Source organism: Bufo bufo, chromosome 6 (assembly GCF_905171765.1).
Source record: "Bufo bufo chromosome 6, aBufBuf1.1, whole genome shotgun sequence".
In the NCBI taxonomy this organism is placed as follows: domain Eukaryota; kingdom Metazoa; phylum Chordata; class Amphibia; order Anura; family Bufonidae; genus Bufo; species Bufo bufo.
The window spans coordinates 356233068-356253377 of NC_053394.1; the positions used below are offsets into that span (position 1 = coordinate 356233068).

General features: G+C 43.8%; 1 protein-coding gene across 4 annotated transcripts in view; it reads right to left on the reverse strand.

The window, feature by feature from the left end:
* The window catches only part of RHBDF2 (rhomboid 5 homolog 2), a 68126-nt gene continuing 47816 nt past the window's right edge, over nucleotides 1–20310 (reverse strand). For 2 of the 4 annotated variants that reach the window (XM_040435512.1, XM_040435516.1), the window contains 10 exons: nucleotides 18961–19072; nucleotides 16436–16510; nucleotides 14003–14164; nucleotides 11804–11910; nucleotides 9441–9504; nucleotides 9269–9363; nucleotides 8630–8705; nucleotides 8297–8397; nucleotides 7162–7315; nucleotides 1–3148 (listed from right to left, as the gene is read on the reverse strand). In XM_040435512.1, coding sequence (XP_040291446.1) covers nucleotides 2729–3148; nucleotides 7162–7315; nucleotides 8297–8397; nucleotides 8630–8705; nucleotides 9269–9363; nucleotides 9441–9504; nucleotides 11804–11910; nucleotides 14003–14164; nucleotides 16436–16510; nucleotides 18961–19072 — 1366 coding nt within the window. In that variant the 3' untranslated portion in view covers nucleotides 1–2728. The remainder of the gene's footprint in view (nucleotides 3149–7161; nucleotides 7316–8296; nucleotides 8398–8629; nucleotides 8706–9268; nucleotides 9364–9440; nucleotides 9505–11803; nucleotides 11911–14002; nucleotides 14165–16435; nucleotides 16511–18960; nucleotides 19073–20310) is intronic. The other 2 variants (XM_040435515.1, XM_040435513.1) reach the window with 1 other exon arrangement.

The following is a 20310-nucleotide window of genomic DNA, read 5'->3' on the forward strand; positions in this document are numbered from 1 at the left end:
ATAATGAGTGTTTTATTTCAAAGGCTGTTCAGTGCTCCTGGGTTAACCCAGTCATGAAGCACCCGTAACAGCTGCTGTATTACAACCCCCATCCTCTCTGCTGTAAAGGGGAGAGAACGCTGGTGAAGTCTCGCTTTAAATAAATTAAATATAAACATTTCACAGAAAAAAAAAGTGCAGCAAAAACTACTTGATTTGCATATGTCTCGTGACATCAGAACAGCGCTAGTACAAAATCAACATTCACTCCATAAATGGTTGGCAACACTTTGCAGAGCCGACCCTGTTGCGCAGCAAAGGGTTCATTTAAAATCCAAGTGTTCCATGCAAAAGTCTTATGTTAAAAAATATTCTACTCTCTCTGGAAAAAAAACAAAAACTAAAGCCCTTTCTCATTTTCAGTAGATTCATCTTGCAGACGTTTGCACAGTGAGAGCGATTGTCTTTGTAATTCACCGAGCATGAATTTGGTCCATTAATGCAAAAACAGAGAACACTGTGTCCCTGATATACGTGAATTTTAACCTGATGTGAGGTACAGGAGATCCCTGATGTCCTTGCTTAGGACTGGAGAGGTGGGGAACATCGTGTCCCTCTTCGCCGTTATCTGGAAAGGGCTGCAGGTCTGGAAGTGACAGGTTTATCGGACAGAAGTCATAACTTCAGCTTCATTTCAAGAAGACGAAGAAGGTGCCTGCCTATCCAGACATGCTCTTATCTGGAAATCACAGGTTATGCTGGAGGTGACTTCGTTCAGGGCCAAGGTATGGGGAAGATGGGGTTGGAAAAATAAATGTCCCTTAAAAGGGGTTGCTCATCATCAAGAAGTCTTTCAGCAGACCTCCACTCATGGCTTGACCTGTGAAGCATACTTAACTGGCTCCATCACTTCACCCCATCCGGTTCGAAGCGGCTGCAGCCAATAACTGGCCGCAGCAGTGACCCGCCACCCTTTGCGTGATGTCAGTTGGTCATGCGACGGCAAGGGGACAGGTCACCACTGCGGCCAGTCATTGTCTGCAGCAGTGTCAAATTGGATGTTGTCAGCATGGGACCAGAGAGTGGCGGCAGGGGAGAGAGGGAGCAGGTAAGTATATTTCCTCTCTCAGGTCTGGCCATGAGCAGGGGTCTACTGAAAGGTGAACAACCCCTTTAAAGTTTCTCAAATCTTCAAGAGCTGTGGAACCATAATAATTATGGTCAGTCCTGGACTCACAGGATAAGGTCCTTATGGATGTTAAGTAGTTAGACATCCATCTGACTAGATCAGTCACCTCTTCTTCATCCGTCTTAGTAAATACCGGTATTGCCCTTGGAAAAACAATTCTGAAGCATCTTTTCTTATAAATCTGTGTTGTGCTGTTCCTCTTTTACGCCTCTTGAATATTTACGAATAAACTGATAGCTGGACAATACCATTCCCTTTGTTGGGGGTTGTGTCTACACAGCTGGCAGTCAGCACCGATCGAATAGAATCAGAGCAAGCAGGGACACATTCCCAGTTGGAAACACCCAGTTGTCAATTAATTCATAAATGACTAGGAGGAACAAGAGGGGAAAGGCACAACTAAGGGCTTGCAAATATTTATTAAAACGCAGGTGTCAAGCACCGACAGGTCCTCTTTAAAGGGGTTTTCTGGGACTAAGTACTGATGACCTATAGGTCTTCAATATCAGATGGGTGGGTGTCTGACACACAGCACTTTACCAATCAGCTGTTTTGGGTAGTGGTCAGAAGCTATACAGTGTAGAAGCAGAAGGTTCTGTCCACCAGTGATTGGGAGTTGAGCGGCAGTATGCTGGTGCTGGCACAGTGGACAGAACCCTCTGCTTCTTGCTCTATACACTGAAAAGTTCTGGTGCTGTGGCTGCCCAAAACAGCTGATTGGTTGGGGTCCTCCACCGAACTGATATTTAATGACCTATCCTGAGGATAGGTGTTCAATATCTGTAGCCTGGAAAACCCTTTAAAAGGACGGCTTATTTTATTTTTTACAAAAGGTGGAGGATGTAAATATGGGTTGGAAGAAGGTCGAGGTTAATGTAAATGAATAGGGCTGGAGTGTATGAAAAGGCTGAAAATGGACCATACTTTGGCCCAAATTAAGTAGCGTGTGCTCATTTTGCAGAAATGGCTAAGTGCCCCTAACCTCACAGGGCAGGGCCTAGTGTTTAACCCCTAGGGTTTTCGCTATCCCAGAGTTTAGTCTGTAAACTGAAGAGAGTCTCAGTGTCCATCAGAGACAGCGTTTTCAGAAGAAAAAAAAAAAGCAACTTGGAATGAGAACGTGAGGTTCTTTTCTATAAATGTTCCCATTCATTCAGCTTCTTAAATACAGCCATGCAGGATATTTTCCCATTACCTCTGCAGTCAGGGGTTTTAACGTTGATAATGCATAAGTTAGGGGGAGATTCCTGAGCTGATGAGGTCTTCCAGTCTTTGCAAAGCTCATTCACCCTCCTTTGGCTTCTCCAAATAACCTCCATAGTCAAACCAGTGGATCCATGAGCAGGCACAGAGATTTAGACTGACTTGAGAATTGGCTCAGATCTATCAAAGCTCACAACTGGCATTAAAAAAAAATTCAAGTACATATTGCCCAGAGTGGTCATGTTCAAGTTAATATCAAAATCCGGGTCATGTTTTAATCTGAGCTCAGTCTTCTGAGATCTTCAGGATCTTTATGTTCTTCTTTCAAGTAGCTGCCATGGTTTGGAGGCTGGCATGTTAATGAAGCACCTGGTCTATGTCATATTTCTCACAAAACTTGTTGGTAAAGGGAATACAGGTAAGATATTCAATCCAAGGCCAGTTGATTGGATGAACATAGAGCCAGATCACTAGAGAGGCAAAAAGACCTATAAAAACCATCATGGAGACAATGATCATAACTCTTTTGCGGTACTTGTCAGCTGTGCCAAACGTAATGTATGGGAGGAAGGCGAATGAGAGCAGAAGACCACTGATGAAGCCAAAAATATGGGCTATGTTATCAATCCATGGAAGAAGTCCAAAGAGGAACAAAAAGAGAACAATGCCAAAAAGCTTGAAGAGTGCCTTACATGGCTTGGCTAAGATTTGCCAGCTCTGGAAAAGTTCAACGAAAAGGCATGCCAGAAGACCAAACTGAGATCCGGCTGGTCCAACCTGGAAGGGAAGACATTATTATTTATTATACAAGCGCCATTCATTCCATGGCTCTGTACATATGAAAAGGGGTATACATACATAAAAAAAACAAGTACAATAAGCATAAACAAGACACGTTACAAACTGGTACAGGAGAGAAGATCCTTCCTGCAAGGGCTAACCATGTACAAGGGTTGGGAGAAGGATAAAGTAGGTGAGGATAAAGCTGGTCATGGCGGTATAGAGAGGCAGCAGGATTACTGTAGGTTGTAAACTTGTCTGAAGAGGTGGGTTTTCAGGTTTCTTTTGAAGGTTTCCACTGTATGTGAGTGAGTGATAGGGAGTTCCAGAGTGTAGGGGATGCACGGGAGAAATCTTGGAGGCAATTGTGGGAGGAGGAGAGAAGAGAAGGGGGTCTTGTAAGGATCATAAATTGCATGTGGGAAGGTATCTGGATGTTAGGTCACAGATGTATGGAGGGGACAAGTTTTAGATGGCCTTGTATGTCATCGTTAGTATACTGGATTCTCTGGGCAAATGGTAGCCAGTGAAGGAATTGTCAGAGAGAGAAGATACAGGAGAATAACGGGGAAAGAGAAGGATTAGTCAGGTGGCCGAGTTGAGGATAGACTAGATGCTGGATGGAAGGCCACAGAGGAGGATGTTACAGTGGGATGCGAAAGTTTGGGCAACCTTGTTAATCGTCATGATTTTCCTGTATAAATCGTTAGTTGTTACGATAAAAAATGTCAGTTAAATATATCATAGGAGACACACACAGTGATATTTGAGAAGTGAAATTAAGTTTATTGGATTTACAGAAAGTGTGCTATAATTGTTTCAACAAAATTAGGCAGGTGCATAAATTTGGGCACCACAAAAAAGAAATGAAATCAATATTTAGTAGATCCTCCTTTTGCAGAAACGCCTCCTGTAGGTTCCAATGAGAGTCTGGATTCTGGTTGAATGTATTTTGGACCATTCCTCTTTACAAAACATCTTTAGTTCTTTCAGGTTTGATGGCTTCCGAGCATGGACAGCTCTCTTTAAGTCACACCACAGATTTTCAATTATATTCAGGTCTGGGGACTGAGATGGCCATTCCAGAACGTTGTACTTGTTCCTCTGCATAAATGCCTTAGTGGATTTTGAGCAGTGTTTAGGGTCGTTGTCTTGTTGAAAGATCCAGCCCCGGCGCAGCTTCAGCTTTGTCACTGATTCCTGGACATTGGTCTCCAGAATCTGCCGATACTGAGTGGAATCCATGCGTCCCTCAACTTTGACAAGATTCCCAGTCCCTGCACTGGCCACACAGCCCCACTTCATGATGGAACCACCACTATATTTTACTGTAGGTAGCAGGTGTTTTTCTTGGAATGCTGTGTTCTTTTTCCTCCATGCATAACGCCCCTTGTTATGGCCAAATAACTCAATTTTAGTTTTCATCAGTCCACAGCACCTTATTCCAAAATGAAGCTGGCTTGTCCAAATGTGCTTTAGCCCACCTCAAGCGGCACATTTTCTGCTGTGGGCGGAGAAAAGGCTTCCTCTGCATCACTCTCGCATACAGCATCTCCTTGTGTAAAGTGCGCCGAATGGTTGAACGATGCACAGTGACTCCATCTGCAGCAAGATGATGTTGTAGGTCTTTGGTGCTGGTCTGTGGGTTGACTCTGACTGTTCTCACCATTCGTCGCTTCTGTCTATCCGAGATTTTTCTTGGTCTGCCACTTCGAGCCTTAACTTGAACTGAGCCTGTGGTCTTCCATTTCCTCAATATGTTCCTAACTGTAGAAACAGATGGCTGAAATCTCTGAGACAGCTTTCTGTATCCTTCCCTAAACCATGATGGTGAACAATCTTTGTCTTCAGGTCATTTGAGAGTTGTTTTGAGACCCCCATGTTGCTACTCTTCAGAGAAAATTAAAAGAGGAGGGAAACTTACAATTGACCCCCTTAAATACTCTTTCTCATAATTGGATTCACCTGTGTATGTAGGTCAGGGGTCACTGAGCTTACCAAGCCAATTTGAGTTCCAATAATTAGTTCTAAAGGTTTTGGAATCAATAAAATGACAACAGTGCCCAAATTTATGCATCTGCCTAATTTTGTTTAAACAATTATAGCACACTTTCTGTAAATCCAATAAACTTCATTTCACTTCTCAAATATCACTGTGTGTGTCTCCTATATGATATATTTAACTGACATTTTTTATCGTAACAACCAACGATTTATACAGGAAAATCATGACGATTAACAAGGTTGCCCAAACTTTTGCATCCCACTGTATCCCACTGTATAATAGTAGTCTAGGCAGGAGATGCTGAGAGCATGTACAAGCATTTTTTCACACTCTGGCTTGAAGGGGTTAGCCAACGTCATACAACCCTCCCCCCAATGTGCCGGGCACCTCAGAGGGAATATACTTACCCCGCTCCCTTCCTGGTCCCCGCACCGCCGTTTCGGTGTCAGTGGGGAGCAGCCAATGGCAGGCGGGGATGGGGGTGAGCCTCCCTTGCGTCACTCACGATTCTAGGGAGGCTCGTCCCCATCTGCTGCCCCCCCCCCCCCCCCCCCCCCCCCCCGACACCGGAGGTTTTCATCTGTGTACAGGGAGAAGCAGCAGCGGTGGTGAGGGGACCAGGAGCGGCGCAGGGAGCACGGATCGAGGTAAATATATTCCCTCTGAGGGTCCCGGCACATGGGGGGCTATTGTATGATGTTGGATAACCCCTTTAAGGAATGTGCGGATCGGAGAGATATTTTTGAGTTGGAGGCGGCAGGAGGTGGAAAGGGCTTGGATATGCAGTTTGGAGGGCAGAGCAGAATCAAAGGTTACCCCAAGGCAACCTAAGTACACAATATAAAAGGAGTTAAATGGTCACTAATACAACTTTGCATAAATCTATAGCACAAGCAAATATAAGAAACTTTGTAATATACCTTATGAGAGAAAAATGCCTCTCTACTTATCATGCTACCACCCCAACTCCTAAACTAACACATTAGAAATAGAGAGGGACTATCAACTCCCCCCTCAACCTCTCCATAAAATTATGGGGGCTGACGCTCCAACTGTATCCTTCAAGTCGGAGGATAGAGCCTGATAAAGGAAAAAAGAGGCATTTTTCTATGATAAGATATATTACAAAATTTCTTATATTCACCTGTACTATTGATTTATGAAACGTTTGTTGAAAAGTTAGAGGCCATTTAAACCCAGTTAACCCCTGTCATTCTCCCATGGTGTATACTCAAAGCTGTCCAGGAATCTTACACAGCAACGTGTCTAACTTTCTCTACACCCACCAATGACACACAGGGCACAAGATGGTCACCTGTATTTCTCTCTCTAGCAAAATATGGGGTTTTGCAGAGCTGACCGGGAAAAATTAGATGTTCAACCCTTCAGAGCCACTACTTTATCAGGGAAAGAAACGTGACCACTTGGTCTCTTCTGAAAAGCTAAACTAGTGCTACACTAAATAACACTCCATATCTCAGCTTCCTGGACTCTTGTGTCATATGATGTGCGAGGCACTTTGGAGATCTCTCTGTTGTCACACCCGTTTTGTAGAATTATCTTTTAAAGGCTAAGATATACCCGTCTTAGTGAGAGACTAAAATGAGGTTAGCCAAAGTGTCTTGACCCAGTGAGAGTTAGAGAGAGAGCTGTCTGAGTACGTGGATTAGTGACAGGCGAGTGGCCAGACGGCTAATCTCTGGATAAGCATATGAAAGCTAGAAAGTAAGTAACATGAGAAGGGAATTCACGTGCCCATCAGACCATGGAGGTTGATTAGGTAAGGACGCTGTTGATGATAGTAATAACATAATGTGAAAACATTGACCTGTATCAACACAAACACCATCTAGCCACTTTGCTTTACCCAAACCTATCTGGCATTGTGCTCAATAACAAATGTCCACATCCAGCTGCAGTGTAGCAAGAGAGGAGCTTCACTACGAATCACATGCAGAATATCTGTAATCTGTATATTTCTACTGCATGTCCCCGAAGGACTCACCTCGGCCCTGTAGGGCAGGAATAAGGCACTGGCTAGGTTCCCTGTAATACCACTCAGTATGTAGATGATGGAGATACGAAGCCAGCCTGCCAGCTTCTCTAGGTCACGCAAGATCGTCATCTGGAAAATCACTGATACCAAACAATGGATAATCCTGAAAGAGGGAGGAAAATTAATATAGCAGCTAAGCACATCAACACCACAAGACTAACAGAAAAGCTGCTCATAGAATCCCTTCAGAGCTTCGCTCTCATAAAGCTGCACTGTAATGGGTTGCTATTGGGCAACAAGTCCAATTTCTCGGTTATATACAATTTTTTTTAATAAACTCCAAGAAAAAAAATATATATTTGCAAGCCTGCACTTGGAAGAGCTTTTTAAATGGGGATTCTGGTACGTTATTAAGGCCTAATCACTGTATAATGGGGAGGTATGCAACTTTTCAATGCTGTGCATCAATTCCTCACCATATTTCAAGATCACGGCTCGCTGTCAGTGAATGGGCCCAGTATGACTTTTTTTTATTTTCCCGACATGTTTTACTAAATACGTGTAGTTCTTCTGAAACATCTTTTCTTAGGCCTACAAGTTATGCTGTTCCTCTCTTATTCCCCCTGAATATTTGTGAATGAAATGATAAGTGGGTATGTCTCTACACAGTCTGACACGGTCAGCACTGATTGGAGAATGTCAGACCTTAAATGGGACAACCCCCCCCCCCCCCAACTGGTTTCGCCCAGCTGTCAATGTGGTCACTTATTTCTAGGACAAATAACAGGACAACACACACAGATTTTTTTCTTTTAGTTATTATTGGTAATAAGAATTGACTAGGGTCCATTCACATATCTGTAGCTCTGGGTTGCAATCCTTTCCGCAATTTTACGGAACGGGTGCGGACCCATTTATTTCAATAGGGCTGCAAAATATGCGGACAGCACACCGTGCGCTGTCCGCATCTGTAGTTCCGCATGTCCTATGCTTGCCGCAATCGGACAATCGCAGCGGACAAGAATAGGCATTTCTGCCATAGGGCAAATTGTGGAACGCACACGGGCCGGTATCTGTGTTTTCGCAAACCACTTACGGACGTCTGAAAGGAACCTTATAGGGAACCTTGCGGAAAAATACCTACCCAGCATGCAGGAAAAGCGACAGCCACAGTCTATAAAACTGATCAGGAATTTCGGGATTTAGAAAAGGCAGCAGGCCGCACACCTCATCCAGGCAGTGGACCTGCAGGAGAGAAGACCATCACTTATATCCATCCATGTGACCACAGCTGCCTTGCTCAATAATCTAAAATGTCCTTGCCTGTAAAACCTGGGTAGCAGAAGCAGACATCAGAGTATTGCTAATAAAGCAATTCCCTAATAAGAGCTAAGGTTCCCCAGAGGCCGCTCTATTCTTCCAGCGATCTGCAGGCTATAAGCCATTGTCCAAAAGCTTTTGACAAACACTGACTGACCTGTGAGCAAAGCGTGGCCTCTTCGTGGAAGTAGCCGTGCATGAAGTTACAGTACTCCCTTGTGCTAATTTCACAACTGAGAAAAAGAAAAGAAAACTGTAAAATGTGACATATTTTCCTCTTCCTCGGGGCCCTTGCACACGACCGTATGCCCTCCGAGACATACGGTCCATGTGTCCCAGAGCAGCATTGATCGAGCGCACAGCTTCGTAGATTACAAGGATGCTGTGTACGTCGGGCCACCCGCGGGGCTATTGTCCTGTACTCATAAGATCAAATGAGTGTGGGACAATAGCCCCGTGGGCGGCCCGACGTGCACAGCGTCATTGTAATCTATGATGCTGTGTGCTCCCGTGCGCACGATCAATGCCGCTCCGGGACATATGGCCCGCTCACGGACCGTATAACTCAGAGGACATACGGTCATGTGCAAGGGCCCTGGGGTATATCGGATACGGTGGATATGCTGTTAGTTCATCCATATCAGACACGTGATGGTTCAGCGCGTGCAGTAGGATTGCCCAAGTCCCTGCTGCCGTATGTACACCGATAGCATTAAAAGGGGTTTCCGAGATTTAAATACCGATGACCAATCCTCGGCATAGCCTATTTATATTAATCACTGGTCGGTGTTCTTACCTTCCCTTGGTACCGATGCAGCACGGTCTTCCTTTGATTTCACAGTCCATGTGTTTAAAGCCAGTGTGGTTGTTTTTGGGTTGGTAAGTGCAAATCTAGAGAAAAGAGACAACCTTTAGATCAGCCAGGTAGCAGTTTACACTGGCAGAGTAACGCGCTGAATGGCACTTACTGGCCACTTAGTGATGTCATCAGCCCAGACATGGGGTGTAATGGAGGCGGGCTCCTCACAGGTCCTGGTGGAAACAAAAGAATGAAAATTTACACAACCAAATTCAAGACAATGATACATTACCCATCCAGTAGGTTCTATTTATGATAAAATTCTTGTATGTGCCATCAGAATGATGTTTGCCTTGTCTGTATGTTTCCCTTCTGCTTGTGCGGCTTTTCTCCAGGTGTCTTATCAGACAATGAACCTCACTAGAGATTGACTTAAAGAGGAGTCGTCACCTCTTCTGACATGTCTGTTTTAGCAATAAAATTGTAACAAAAATTCTGGAGCACCTACTCTTATGAATATGTTGTGCTGTTCCTCAAATATTCCTACTAGAAGTTATGAATGAACTGCTAGCTGCTTGCAATGAAGGTCCGGCTGGGTGTTACCAGTTGGGAGTGTCCCTGCACAGTCTGACACTAGCAGCACTGATTGGATAATGTCAGACTGTGTAGAGGGCATAAGTTTTATTCTGGCAATTCTTTCAATCCAGTACAATAATATATATATATATATATGTATGTATGTGTATGTATTATCGAAAAGCACTGTAGCTGGTAAAAGTACTGGAGGGGGTGTATAGCTAACCCAGAATGCTCAGATGGGTGAGGTAAAATAATCGAGGAAAGCTGGATGGTTTCAGCAAAGTGCCAAAGTGAGTGTTTCATGGGCTTGGATTTTTATAGACTGGCATATAGGTCTTTGTAGTGGGATGTGCTATTCCCTTCCCACTCCAGTACAACATTTTCCTCTAGCCTGAGGCAAACCCAGGTGTAGCTGCTGGATTCATTGCTGGTGAGGTAAATGCAGGGTTGAAATGCTCATTCTGGGTCTGAAGCCTGGAAGCTACATGACCTGTTGGCTGGGTAAATCCTAATCTCCCGTGTTAGGGCTCATGCACGCGGCTGTTCTATGCATTGGGGAGCACAATTTGCAGTGCTTAATGCACAGGCAACATCCATGCGGATTCCGCAGACGGATACAGACCCATTCAAGTGATCCGTCCGCAACGCAAAAAAATAGAACAAGTTCTATTTTTTTGGAGAACAGAGGCACGGAGAGAAACCCGACAAAAGCGCTACGTAGTGCAAGTGAATGGGTCCGCATCCATGATGTGGTGAGCACACGGCCGGTGCCCACATACTGTGGACCCGCTGTTTGCGGGCCACAATACAGGCATGGCCGTGTGTATGAGCCCTTATGCCGAGAGAATAGGTGAAGAAAACCCACTGTATAGTTAGCACTTAGATGGGCAAGGACTTTTGTATTGTGGTTTATGTTCTATTTTGATGCTGTGCATTCACTCAAGTGACTGTATAACGTCCATCATATATATAGGAATACACACTGATTGCATATAGAAAGGAGGTAGACTGGAGGTGTGCACACCTGGAGGCGCGCTTGTATGCAGCAGGTTACTTTGAGTTTAATAGACTCTGGCAGTCGGATCAGTGATAACTCCTATTCCTATAGTTAAGCCAGCATGTCACCACTCCAGCGTGGACAGGAGAACAACACGTGGTGAGGAAGCCGATCTTAACTTAGAATAATACATCCTGTAACAAGCAGACAGCTTTACTTAAGTAGTCCTAGTAATCCGAGACGAGGGATGGGGGGCGGCTGGCCCACCAGTAACGTGCCTCTGCACGGCAGAAATGTAGGAGCGGCTACCTTGTGGTCAATACGTTCTTCTTCTACATTTCACCTATAGGGACCTGAACAATCTATATATTAATTCTTCACCATCTTGGTAATCTCTCTGCTTGCTGTCAAAACGTAAAAACATTTCCCATCCTAATCACTAGAAACCACGATAAGAGCACGGCTATTCTTAAGCTCTCTTGAGTGGGATAAGACCGGGGTCTCAGCCTCTGAATGTCAACCGTGGAGGTTTCTAGTCCCTGACAACAAGCTTGATCTCAAAAACAGGAATTGGATAGACTGTCTGTTGCAGCTACAAGGGCGCCCACTGGAGGCAGCAGTGTGGAAATGAAGTTCATGTTACTGCAGTTAGATCACGACTATGGAGAGAATAACGAAATAAAGTGTATAATAGAAACTGACATTTTGTATTTAAAGGGCATCTGTCCACAGATTTGCACCTATGACACTGGCTGACCTGTTACATGTGCACTTGGCAGCTGAAGGCATCTGTGTTGGTCCCATGTTCATATGTTCCCACATTGCCATGCATGCCATTTAAATCTGCTGGGTCATTTTCCTTTGGGTCATTAGACCAGTGTTTGCGCCAGGATTTGCGGATGTAATACAGAAAATACGCCTGCGTTACATCTGACTCTTATCACATATAAACTCACCGGGGGTCCTGATGACACACTGCCCCTGACACTCTCTTCTCGCCGTCCTTCTCAAAAAGTAAAGGAGCATTATGTTCTGGCCACTTTACGAAAGAAGCCAAGGTTTCCTAAAAAAAAAAGCAAAAAACAAATAAACAAAAAAAAAAAATAATGAAAAACCTTTTGACGGACATTGTAAAAGCTGCAAAAGTGAAGTGCAAACATTCTGTAACTTTAGAAAATCTATTATTATTGCAGACATTTATATACAATGCATTCAGGAAGACTTTAGACCCTTTTTCTTCACTTTTTTTTATTTTATATTTTCTTATGTTGCTTCTTGTCATAAGAAAAAAAAAAAAAAGGTTTCCCTCCATTCGTCTGCACTTAATACCCCATATGAGAAAGTCAAAAGGGGATTTTACAAATGTTTGCAAATTTAAAAAGGAAAAGCTAAAATTTCACATGGACATACGTATTCAGATCCTTTGCTATGACACTTAATTTAGCACTGGGTGCCTCCCATTTCGCTTGATCATCTTTAAGATGTTTCTACACTTTGATTGGAGTCCACCTGTGGTAAATTCAGTTGACTGAACTTGATTTGGAAAGACACAGCCCTGTCTATATAAAGGTCTCACAGCTGTCAATGCATATCAGAGCAAAAAACCGAGCCATGAGGAGGAAACAACTGCCTGTAGAGCTCAGAGACAGGATTGTGTGGAGGCACAGATCTAGAGAAGAGTTCAGAGTAGCTTCCATAATTCTTAAATGAAAGAAATTTGGAACAACCCAGACTCTTCATAGAGCTGGCCGCCCCACCAAACTAATGCCTCATTCACACATCAGTGTTTTGGTAAGCGATTTCGAGCCAAAACCAGGTGTGGCACCAAACAGAACAGGTACAAAACTTACCATTATACCCTATACCAAGTCTGTATAGGCTCCAAACCTGATTTTGGCTCACAATCACTGATGTGTAAATTAGGCTTAAGTAATTGGGAAAAAGGGCCTTGGTAAGAGAGTTAACCAAGAACCCTATGGTCTCTGTGGCTGAGCTCCAAAGATCCTATGTGCAGATGGGAGAAAGTTCCAGAAGGTCAACCATCACTGCTGTACTCCATCAATCTGGGATTTATGGCAGAATGGCCAGAAAGAAGCCTCTTCTCAGTAAAAGACACATGAAAGCCTGTATGGAGTGTACAAAAAATAAAATAAAAATAAGAATAAAAAAAAGCACCTAAATGACTCAGACTGTGAGAAACAAGATTTTCTGGTCTGAAAGAAAAAACTAACTGAACTTTTTGGCCTCAATTCTAAGCGTCATGTCTGGAGGAAACAAGGCACTGCTCATCACCTACCCAATACAATCCCTACAGTGAAGCATGGTGGTGGACCATGAGATAAACGCAGTCCTCCCAGGTCCTCAAAGAAGAAGAAAGAAGACAAGCCGGGCTGCACAAACAAGTGGATGAGGTGAGTTGAATTTTTTTATTTTAACCCCTCCATCCCTAATTTACTTAGCATTCTGTATTAAGAATGCTATTATTTTCCCTTATAACCATGTTATAAGGGAAAATAATAAAATCTACACAACACCGATCCCGAGCTTCTGTAAAGAAGTCCGGGTACCAAACATGCCGATTTTTCTCACGTGCGTGCAAAACGCATTAAAACGCTTTGCACTTGTGCGGAAAAGTCGCGCATTTTCCCGCAACGCCCGTGTGAACCCAAGCTTTAAAGGGATTATGCAAGCCTTTAAAGTTGATGGCTTATCTTTAGTATTACAATGCAATACCAAAAAAATGCCCCCAAAGGAGTAAATAGCCTTTAAAGAACTAGATAACCCATTTAAAGCTGAACTGCTGACAAAGCATATGTCCAGGTCTGAGTAGTTAGGGCAGAGGCAAGGACCGAACCTGTTTGCATATTCTTTATTAGACCATCATTTCTCCTATCGCCCTTTCAATTTGAACATATAATATGCTGTTCCTAACTAGCATATTAAACGGACAGATCCGCTTTAAGAAAAATTGATATTTACCCATAAAGATCTATTTTAACTAATCTATAAGCAGTATTAAACTGAAGGTTATTACCTGCATAACTGGGCAAAACCTAACTAGCATCTGCTGGTGAATGAGTGCCACCTACTGGTACAATATTGGGAGCAGGCTGAAGATGGAAGAAAACATATATTACATTAGGCTGTGGTCTTACCGAGCAGTCTCGACGTTGTGTCTGTACACAGCCCGAATTATCGTTCTGAACGCAGCAGCCGGACACTCGCTCTAGGTCGTGCTCTTTTTTAATCAGGCTCTCGATTTGGGCATCTCTCCGTATGCAAGGGGAAAACTTCGCTCCCAAGTGGATGAGAGATATCTGAAACCGCAGGATTTCCGTTATCGTCATTAGCAGTCAGGTTGCGGAGAAGAAAGCCACATAGGTAAGGTCTGTGAACACATTCTGCAGATATACGCTGGGATAGGTCCTTGTGCAGATGCCCAATGTTGCCATAGGCCCCATTTCATCGGACAGAGGCTGAAAGGGTCTCCCTTATGTCGGGTTGGAATATATTTGGCTTTCCAATTTAGATTGCTGTATACCAATGTGCTGCAGACTGCACTTTCCCATATAGTGGGCTGGCAGTATGCATTTTTTTCCACTGTTGTCAATGGATGACACGTGTTATTGTACGGCTATAGGTGGCATATGTCTGAGCCTTCTGTCGGCAGTATAAGTCAGGCAATACTCCAGACGTATACCGCCAACATAAGGATCTGACAAGGTGTGAACAGAGAATTAATTGGAAGACAGAGAGAGAGTGCGAGACAGAGAGAGAATACCTGGAGCTCTTGTGATTCTACTGAATAAAAACTGGATCATCATAGGGTCCTGCTCCAGTGAGCTGCAGTAGGTTTGAACACTGCAGCCGTAACAAGGATTTAAAATCCCTTTAGGGCCCCTACACACATGAATTTGACACGGTCAGTATTTCTAGCCACCTGGGATTTGCCGTTCTTTTTGTGGCAGTTTTCCTGGTGCTTTATGGGGGTTTTTTACACAAAGAGGGGGAGATTTATCTCCATAAGCAAATTTTTTGGTAAAAAAAAGTTGGGACTTTTTAAACACTAGTGCAACTAAATTTAGTTTCAAGTGGCGTTTCTACGCTGCCCTGGCCACTTTCCGAGAAGGGCATGTAGCGAGAGCAGGGAGAGGACATCGTCACAACACATTTATCTTATTTTACTACAGTTTTTTCTATGGTAAATGAAGACGGTAACTTGTCATAAATTAACCATATCTTAACCCCCTAACTGTTTTGCCCCAGTCCAGCTCCAGCAGTGGGAAAAGTAGCTAACTGGAGGGGGGAGGGCCGCTTTAGATGGTGATATCTCCTGAATGCTAGCAGCTAGAAACATGCAACTTTCTTGTTTGAAAGCTGACATTCCAAGCTTTCAAACAATACCATGACAGCAATATGTTCATTAAAGGGGAAGAGATCACTGATAGAAATTGGCATACTGTGAATGCAGCTGAAAGTAAAAACAGATTTTTTACCCCCGATTATTCCTCACTCTATTTCTAACAGCGATTTCTCCTTTGTTGCTTTTATGAAAGCCTAGACTGTCAGCTTTCAAACAAGACCAGTTGCATGTTTCTACCCGCTACCAGTCAGGAGATGATAGCATCAGAAGTAGCCCTCCCCCTCCAGTTAGCTACTTTTCCCACTGCCCGAGCTGGACTTGGGCAAAACAGTTAGGTGGGTAAAGGGTTTTTTGGGCTTTTACTATTGACGACCTATCCTCAGGATAGGCCATCAATATCAGATTGGCGGGGGTCCGACACCCGGCGCTACCGCCGATCAGCTGTATGAGGAGACGGGGCGCGCACTGCGCACGTGCCGTCTCCCTTCTCTATTCCTGCTCACTGCTGCCCGGAGAACACCCTTAAGGCAGGGCATATCAAGACTGGCATGCTAAATCTCCCCAAGTGTATCTTAACCAAAGCCATTTTCATTACGGGGTTTTTAACCCTACAGAGAGGGCGTTGAGAAAAAAAAAAAAGCTCCAGCACACCGCGTTTTTAAAAAGAGGCCAGAAAAAGAAAACACAGCACTTAATGAACAAAAAAGCCAGGAGCAAAGGAAAGGGTTTTGTGGCCTGCGTTTCATAAAGACCTTTGGCGAATATTTGGGGATGGCGGTTTTTCTGCCAAAAAGATAGATAAAAACGGCACTCGTGCAGAAGACACCGACAAAACCTGTGTGTGAAAGTAACCTTATACGGACTCGTTCCTGATAATTGGCCCTGTAAATGTGCCACCGATCACCTGACCAACATGTAAATGCTTGTGTAACGGGTGATGCGACAGTTTCCGCAGCAAATAAAATCACCGTTAGTCGGCAGCACGTCACCCAGTGTGCACCCGGACAAACTCTATGGGCGAAGTATCATTCATCCCAATAGAGAGGGGATGATTGCTGCAGGTGAACAGTTTGTTCCCAGCCATCGCCCTTTGTATCACCTTGTGTAAATGGGCTCTTAGTGTAGGAAGAACGTTAAAATGCGTTTTTTTTTTTTACGTACTTGTGAAATGGCCTCACAATGCAGTTCTAGTAGGGAAACCCAAAGCAATGACAATTCTACTTACTGAACTTGGACCTATCCAGAAGTTTTCTTGCTGGATGTATTTCACACTTTCATATACGCCTTTGTTTCGTAAGACCTACATGTAAAAAGAGCAAAGGGAGAAAACACATAAAAAAGTCACAGGCAAATATAAATCCTCAGGTCGTGTGAGGTCTTTGAATACACGGATCAACCATTTCTTGGAGGCCACTTTTACTGATTGACAACTTGCTATGTTATTCGGTCCTACAGGAGCCAGTCATTTACCCCTGCACAACTGGGCATGTCTGCCATCCAGAAGTCTAAGGCCTCTTTCACACGAGAAAGTTTTCCGTCCTGACACGTAGCATCCGGACTGAATCCGGACCCATTCATTTCAATGGGTCCGTGCACATAAGTGTCGTTGATCACTAATCATTTCTGCGCTCAGGAAAAATCTCAGCATTTTCTATATTGAGCGTTTTTCACACAGCGCTGGCTCCAGAGAAGTGAATGGGGCTCGTGTGAAAAACAGAGACATCCGGAAGCAATGAGTTTTTGAAAAAAAATTTTTTTTACTGATAGTTGCTGGGAAATGTAGATGGTTATTCTCCAGTTTTTCTTCACAAGCGAGAAAACCGCATGCAATCGGGACAGGAAAAAACTAAAAACGTACACACTGAACACAACTGCAAAAAAATAAACTGATTGAACTTGAGCGAAAACCATCAGTTTTCCCCTGAACAGATCCTGACACAACCCGTATCGCTCGCGTGAATGAGGCCTAAGAAATCGACAACCCCCGAAATGATGGCCACATCTGGTTGTCGGACATCTTAGTTTCTATAACCTGACAGAAGAGGAAGGGTTTAGAATTCGTGGTGCGTTTTAACTTTGGTTGGGTTCACATCACGTTTTTCCCATTCATTTAACGTATACAAAAACGTATATGTTAAACTGATGCCATACAGTAGCATCTGTTCACCATAGAGTTCCATTTAAAAAACAAAACAAAAACTATAAAAAAAAAAAATAAGTCCGGACTGTGCAGGGTAAAAGAACGTGGTGTGCTGCGTTTTCACATCCTTTTTTTCTAATGTATACGTCAAACGGAGGCATAAAACGTGATGTGAACCCAGCCTTTCGGTAACAAATGCTCTCCAAGTGAAGAAGTGACGCCACTGCAGTGTCTTAAATGGAAAAGCCGTCAGTTCCCGTGTCTAGTAATCCACGAAACATACAGTAAAGAAAGCAGAACCCATGTTCTAAAAGGGACACCCCCTGTTCAACTATCCTCTACTTTCTAAGCAGGGCATAGTGTGAGAGCAGGCATGCCCAACCTGTGGCCCTCCAACTGTTGCAAAACTACAACTACCAGCATGCCTGGACAACGTTCAGCTATTAGGGAATGCTGGGAGTTGTAGTTTTGCAACAGCTGGAGGGCCACAGGTTGAGCATCTGTGTATTAGAGGAACCATTGTGTTTGCATGTTTTTTTAAAACACTAAGGATGTGATCGGTCGTCTAATTTTGCCATCAGTTTTCAATTTTAGGATAGGAAATGTCAATGAAAGTGTGCAAATAATGACAACTGACTATGAACCTGAAAGAACGACCGGCCAGCCAGAGTTGTGTATGCTCACTGCTAATGTTCGGAATAATCTGAAGTTTTTTATGATTTCATATTAAAACGACTGATTGCAGGGCTCCCAAGCAGCAGAAGAAAGTGGCAATGGCACTTTCAGAACAGACCTCCATAGGATCATAGCTGCAACAACCTTGGATCCATCGCAGGGTCCGATGCTGCTCCAGAGAACAATGGCTCCCCCTAATGCTGCTGGGGATAACTGTTCCAGTCCCGGGAATCTGTGTGCCCAGGTTTCTATTTCTCGGATGCCGTGACATTTTACCAGCATCTGAGTGGTTAAATGTCTGTGATCGGCATCATAACTGATCGCAGACATTATCCCCAGTTGTCAGATGTTTAAAACTGCAGGCAACCTGTGGTTATGGCGTTTGCAATTTTTAAAGAACCGACTTCTACTGTATGTATGGTGGAGGAAACGGTTAAGGAGTTTTCATGGAGTCCTTTCTGACTCCTAAATCTAATTTAGCCTCTATTTCTGAAAAGTTTCTGGTGGGAACTAGTAAGTATTCCTATACAGCAGAAGTCTTTTTTTTTTTTTTTTTTAAGTAACTGGCCATGCAGCTCTATAGTGTAGTGGTTAAGATTCTTGGCTGTAATGAAGAAGGTTGTGAGTTCGAATCCTGCCAGAAACTTTTCAGAAAGAGAGGCTAAATTAGATTTAAATACACTGGGTGTCCCCAAGCACTGACTTCATATATGGACATAGCTATATATGGAGTCAAAGCAGGGACTCCTAAACCGAACTAGAGTCCTGACACCCTCCCCTCTTCAGAGCAGGGAGTGCCTGGTTTAATGCTCGGGTTCTCCCAATGACTTCCATCGGGAAGTGTTCTACTCGAGCACATGAGCACTTTGGTGCTCGACCAACACTAATTACCATTACCAGTGGAATTTTAGAGCTTACAGCAAATCAAAACCTACTAGTTCTGTGGTGGTGTGCTGGGCAAATCCAATGGGTGCAATGCCATATGTACCAATGGCGAGGAGAGTGATAAGCACATGAACGAATGTCATCCAATACGTGAAATAAGGTCTGGAAGAAAGACAAAAACTTACAATTAAGATGATTTCTGTACAGGAGTCTATAGTCTCCAGAAATAAAGGGACAGTTTAGGTACATATCACACACGTGGTCTAGTTTGCAACGCAAACCCTCGAAGTGCTATTGCATGAGCGTCGGTATACGTTCTGACTGCTGGGCGCCATCTGTACTTGTATCTGGTATTTGTAGTTTGCTTGTGAATGTGTAATAGCATCCTTAATGCTCTCAACTTACCAGTAACTATGGCTTATTTACTAAGACTAAGTGAACCCGTTTTGTTGGGTTACTAAATTTAGTAACTGGCTTCAAAAAGTCGCATAAAAGGGGCTTTCTGACTCTTTGAGGTAAATTTTTTGCATTATTACGTTGGTACAATATATAAAAATTATCATTATTATCCTGCTCAGTGACACAACCACTCTTGTGCTTAAGGCCTCTTGCCCACAACCGTATGCCCTCCGAGATATACGGTCCGCGAGCGGACCATATGTCCCGGAGCGGCATTGAGCGTGCGCACAGCATCATAGATTACAACGATGCTGTGCACGTCGTGCCGCCCCGCGGGGCTATCGTACTGCACTCATATGATCACATGAGTGCGGGACAATAGTACCGCTGGCAGCCCGACGTCCACAGAATCATTGTAATCTATGATGCTGTGTGCTCCCGTGCGCACGATTAATGCCGCTCCGGGACATATGGACGGTATATTTCGGAGGGCATACGGTCGTGGGCAAGAAGCCTAAGGCCTATTGCACACGGACGTTTTTTTTTCCCGTTTACTGGACGTTTTTTGCGTTCCGTATACGGTCCGTATACGGAACCATTCATTTCAATGGGTCCGCAAAAAAAACGGAATGTACTCCGTATGCATTCCGTTTCCGTATTTCCGTTTTTCCGTTCCGTTTTAACATAGAACATGTCCTATTATTGCCCGCAAATCACAGTCCGTGGCTCCATTCAAGTCAATGGGTCCGCAAAAAAACGGAACACATACGGAAATGCATCCGTATGTCTTACGTTTCCGTTCCGTTTTTTGCTGAACCATCTATTGAAAATGTTATGCCCAGCCCAATTTTATCTATGTAATTACTGTATACTGTATATGCCAAACGGAAAAACGGAACAGAAACGGAAACACAACGGAAACAAAAAACGGAACAACGGATCCGTGAAAAACGGATCGCAAAACACTGAAAAAGCCATACGGTCGTGTGCAATAGGCCTAA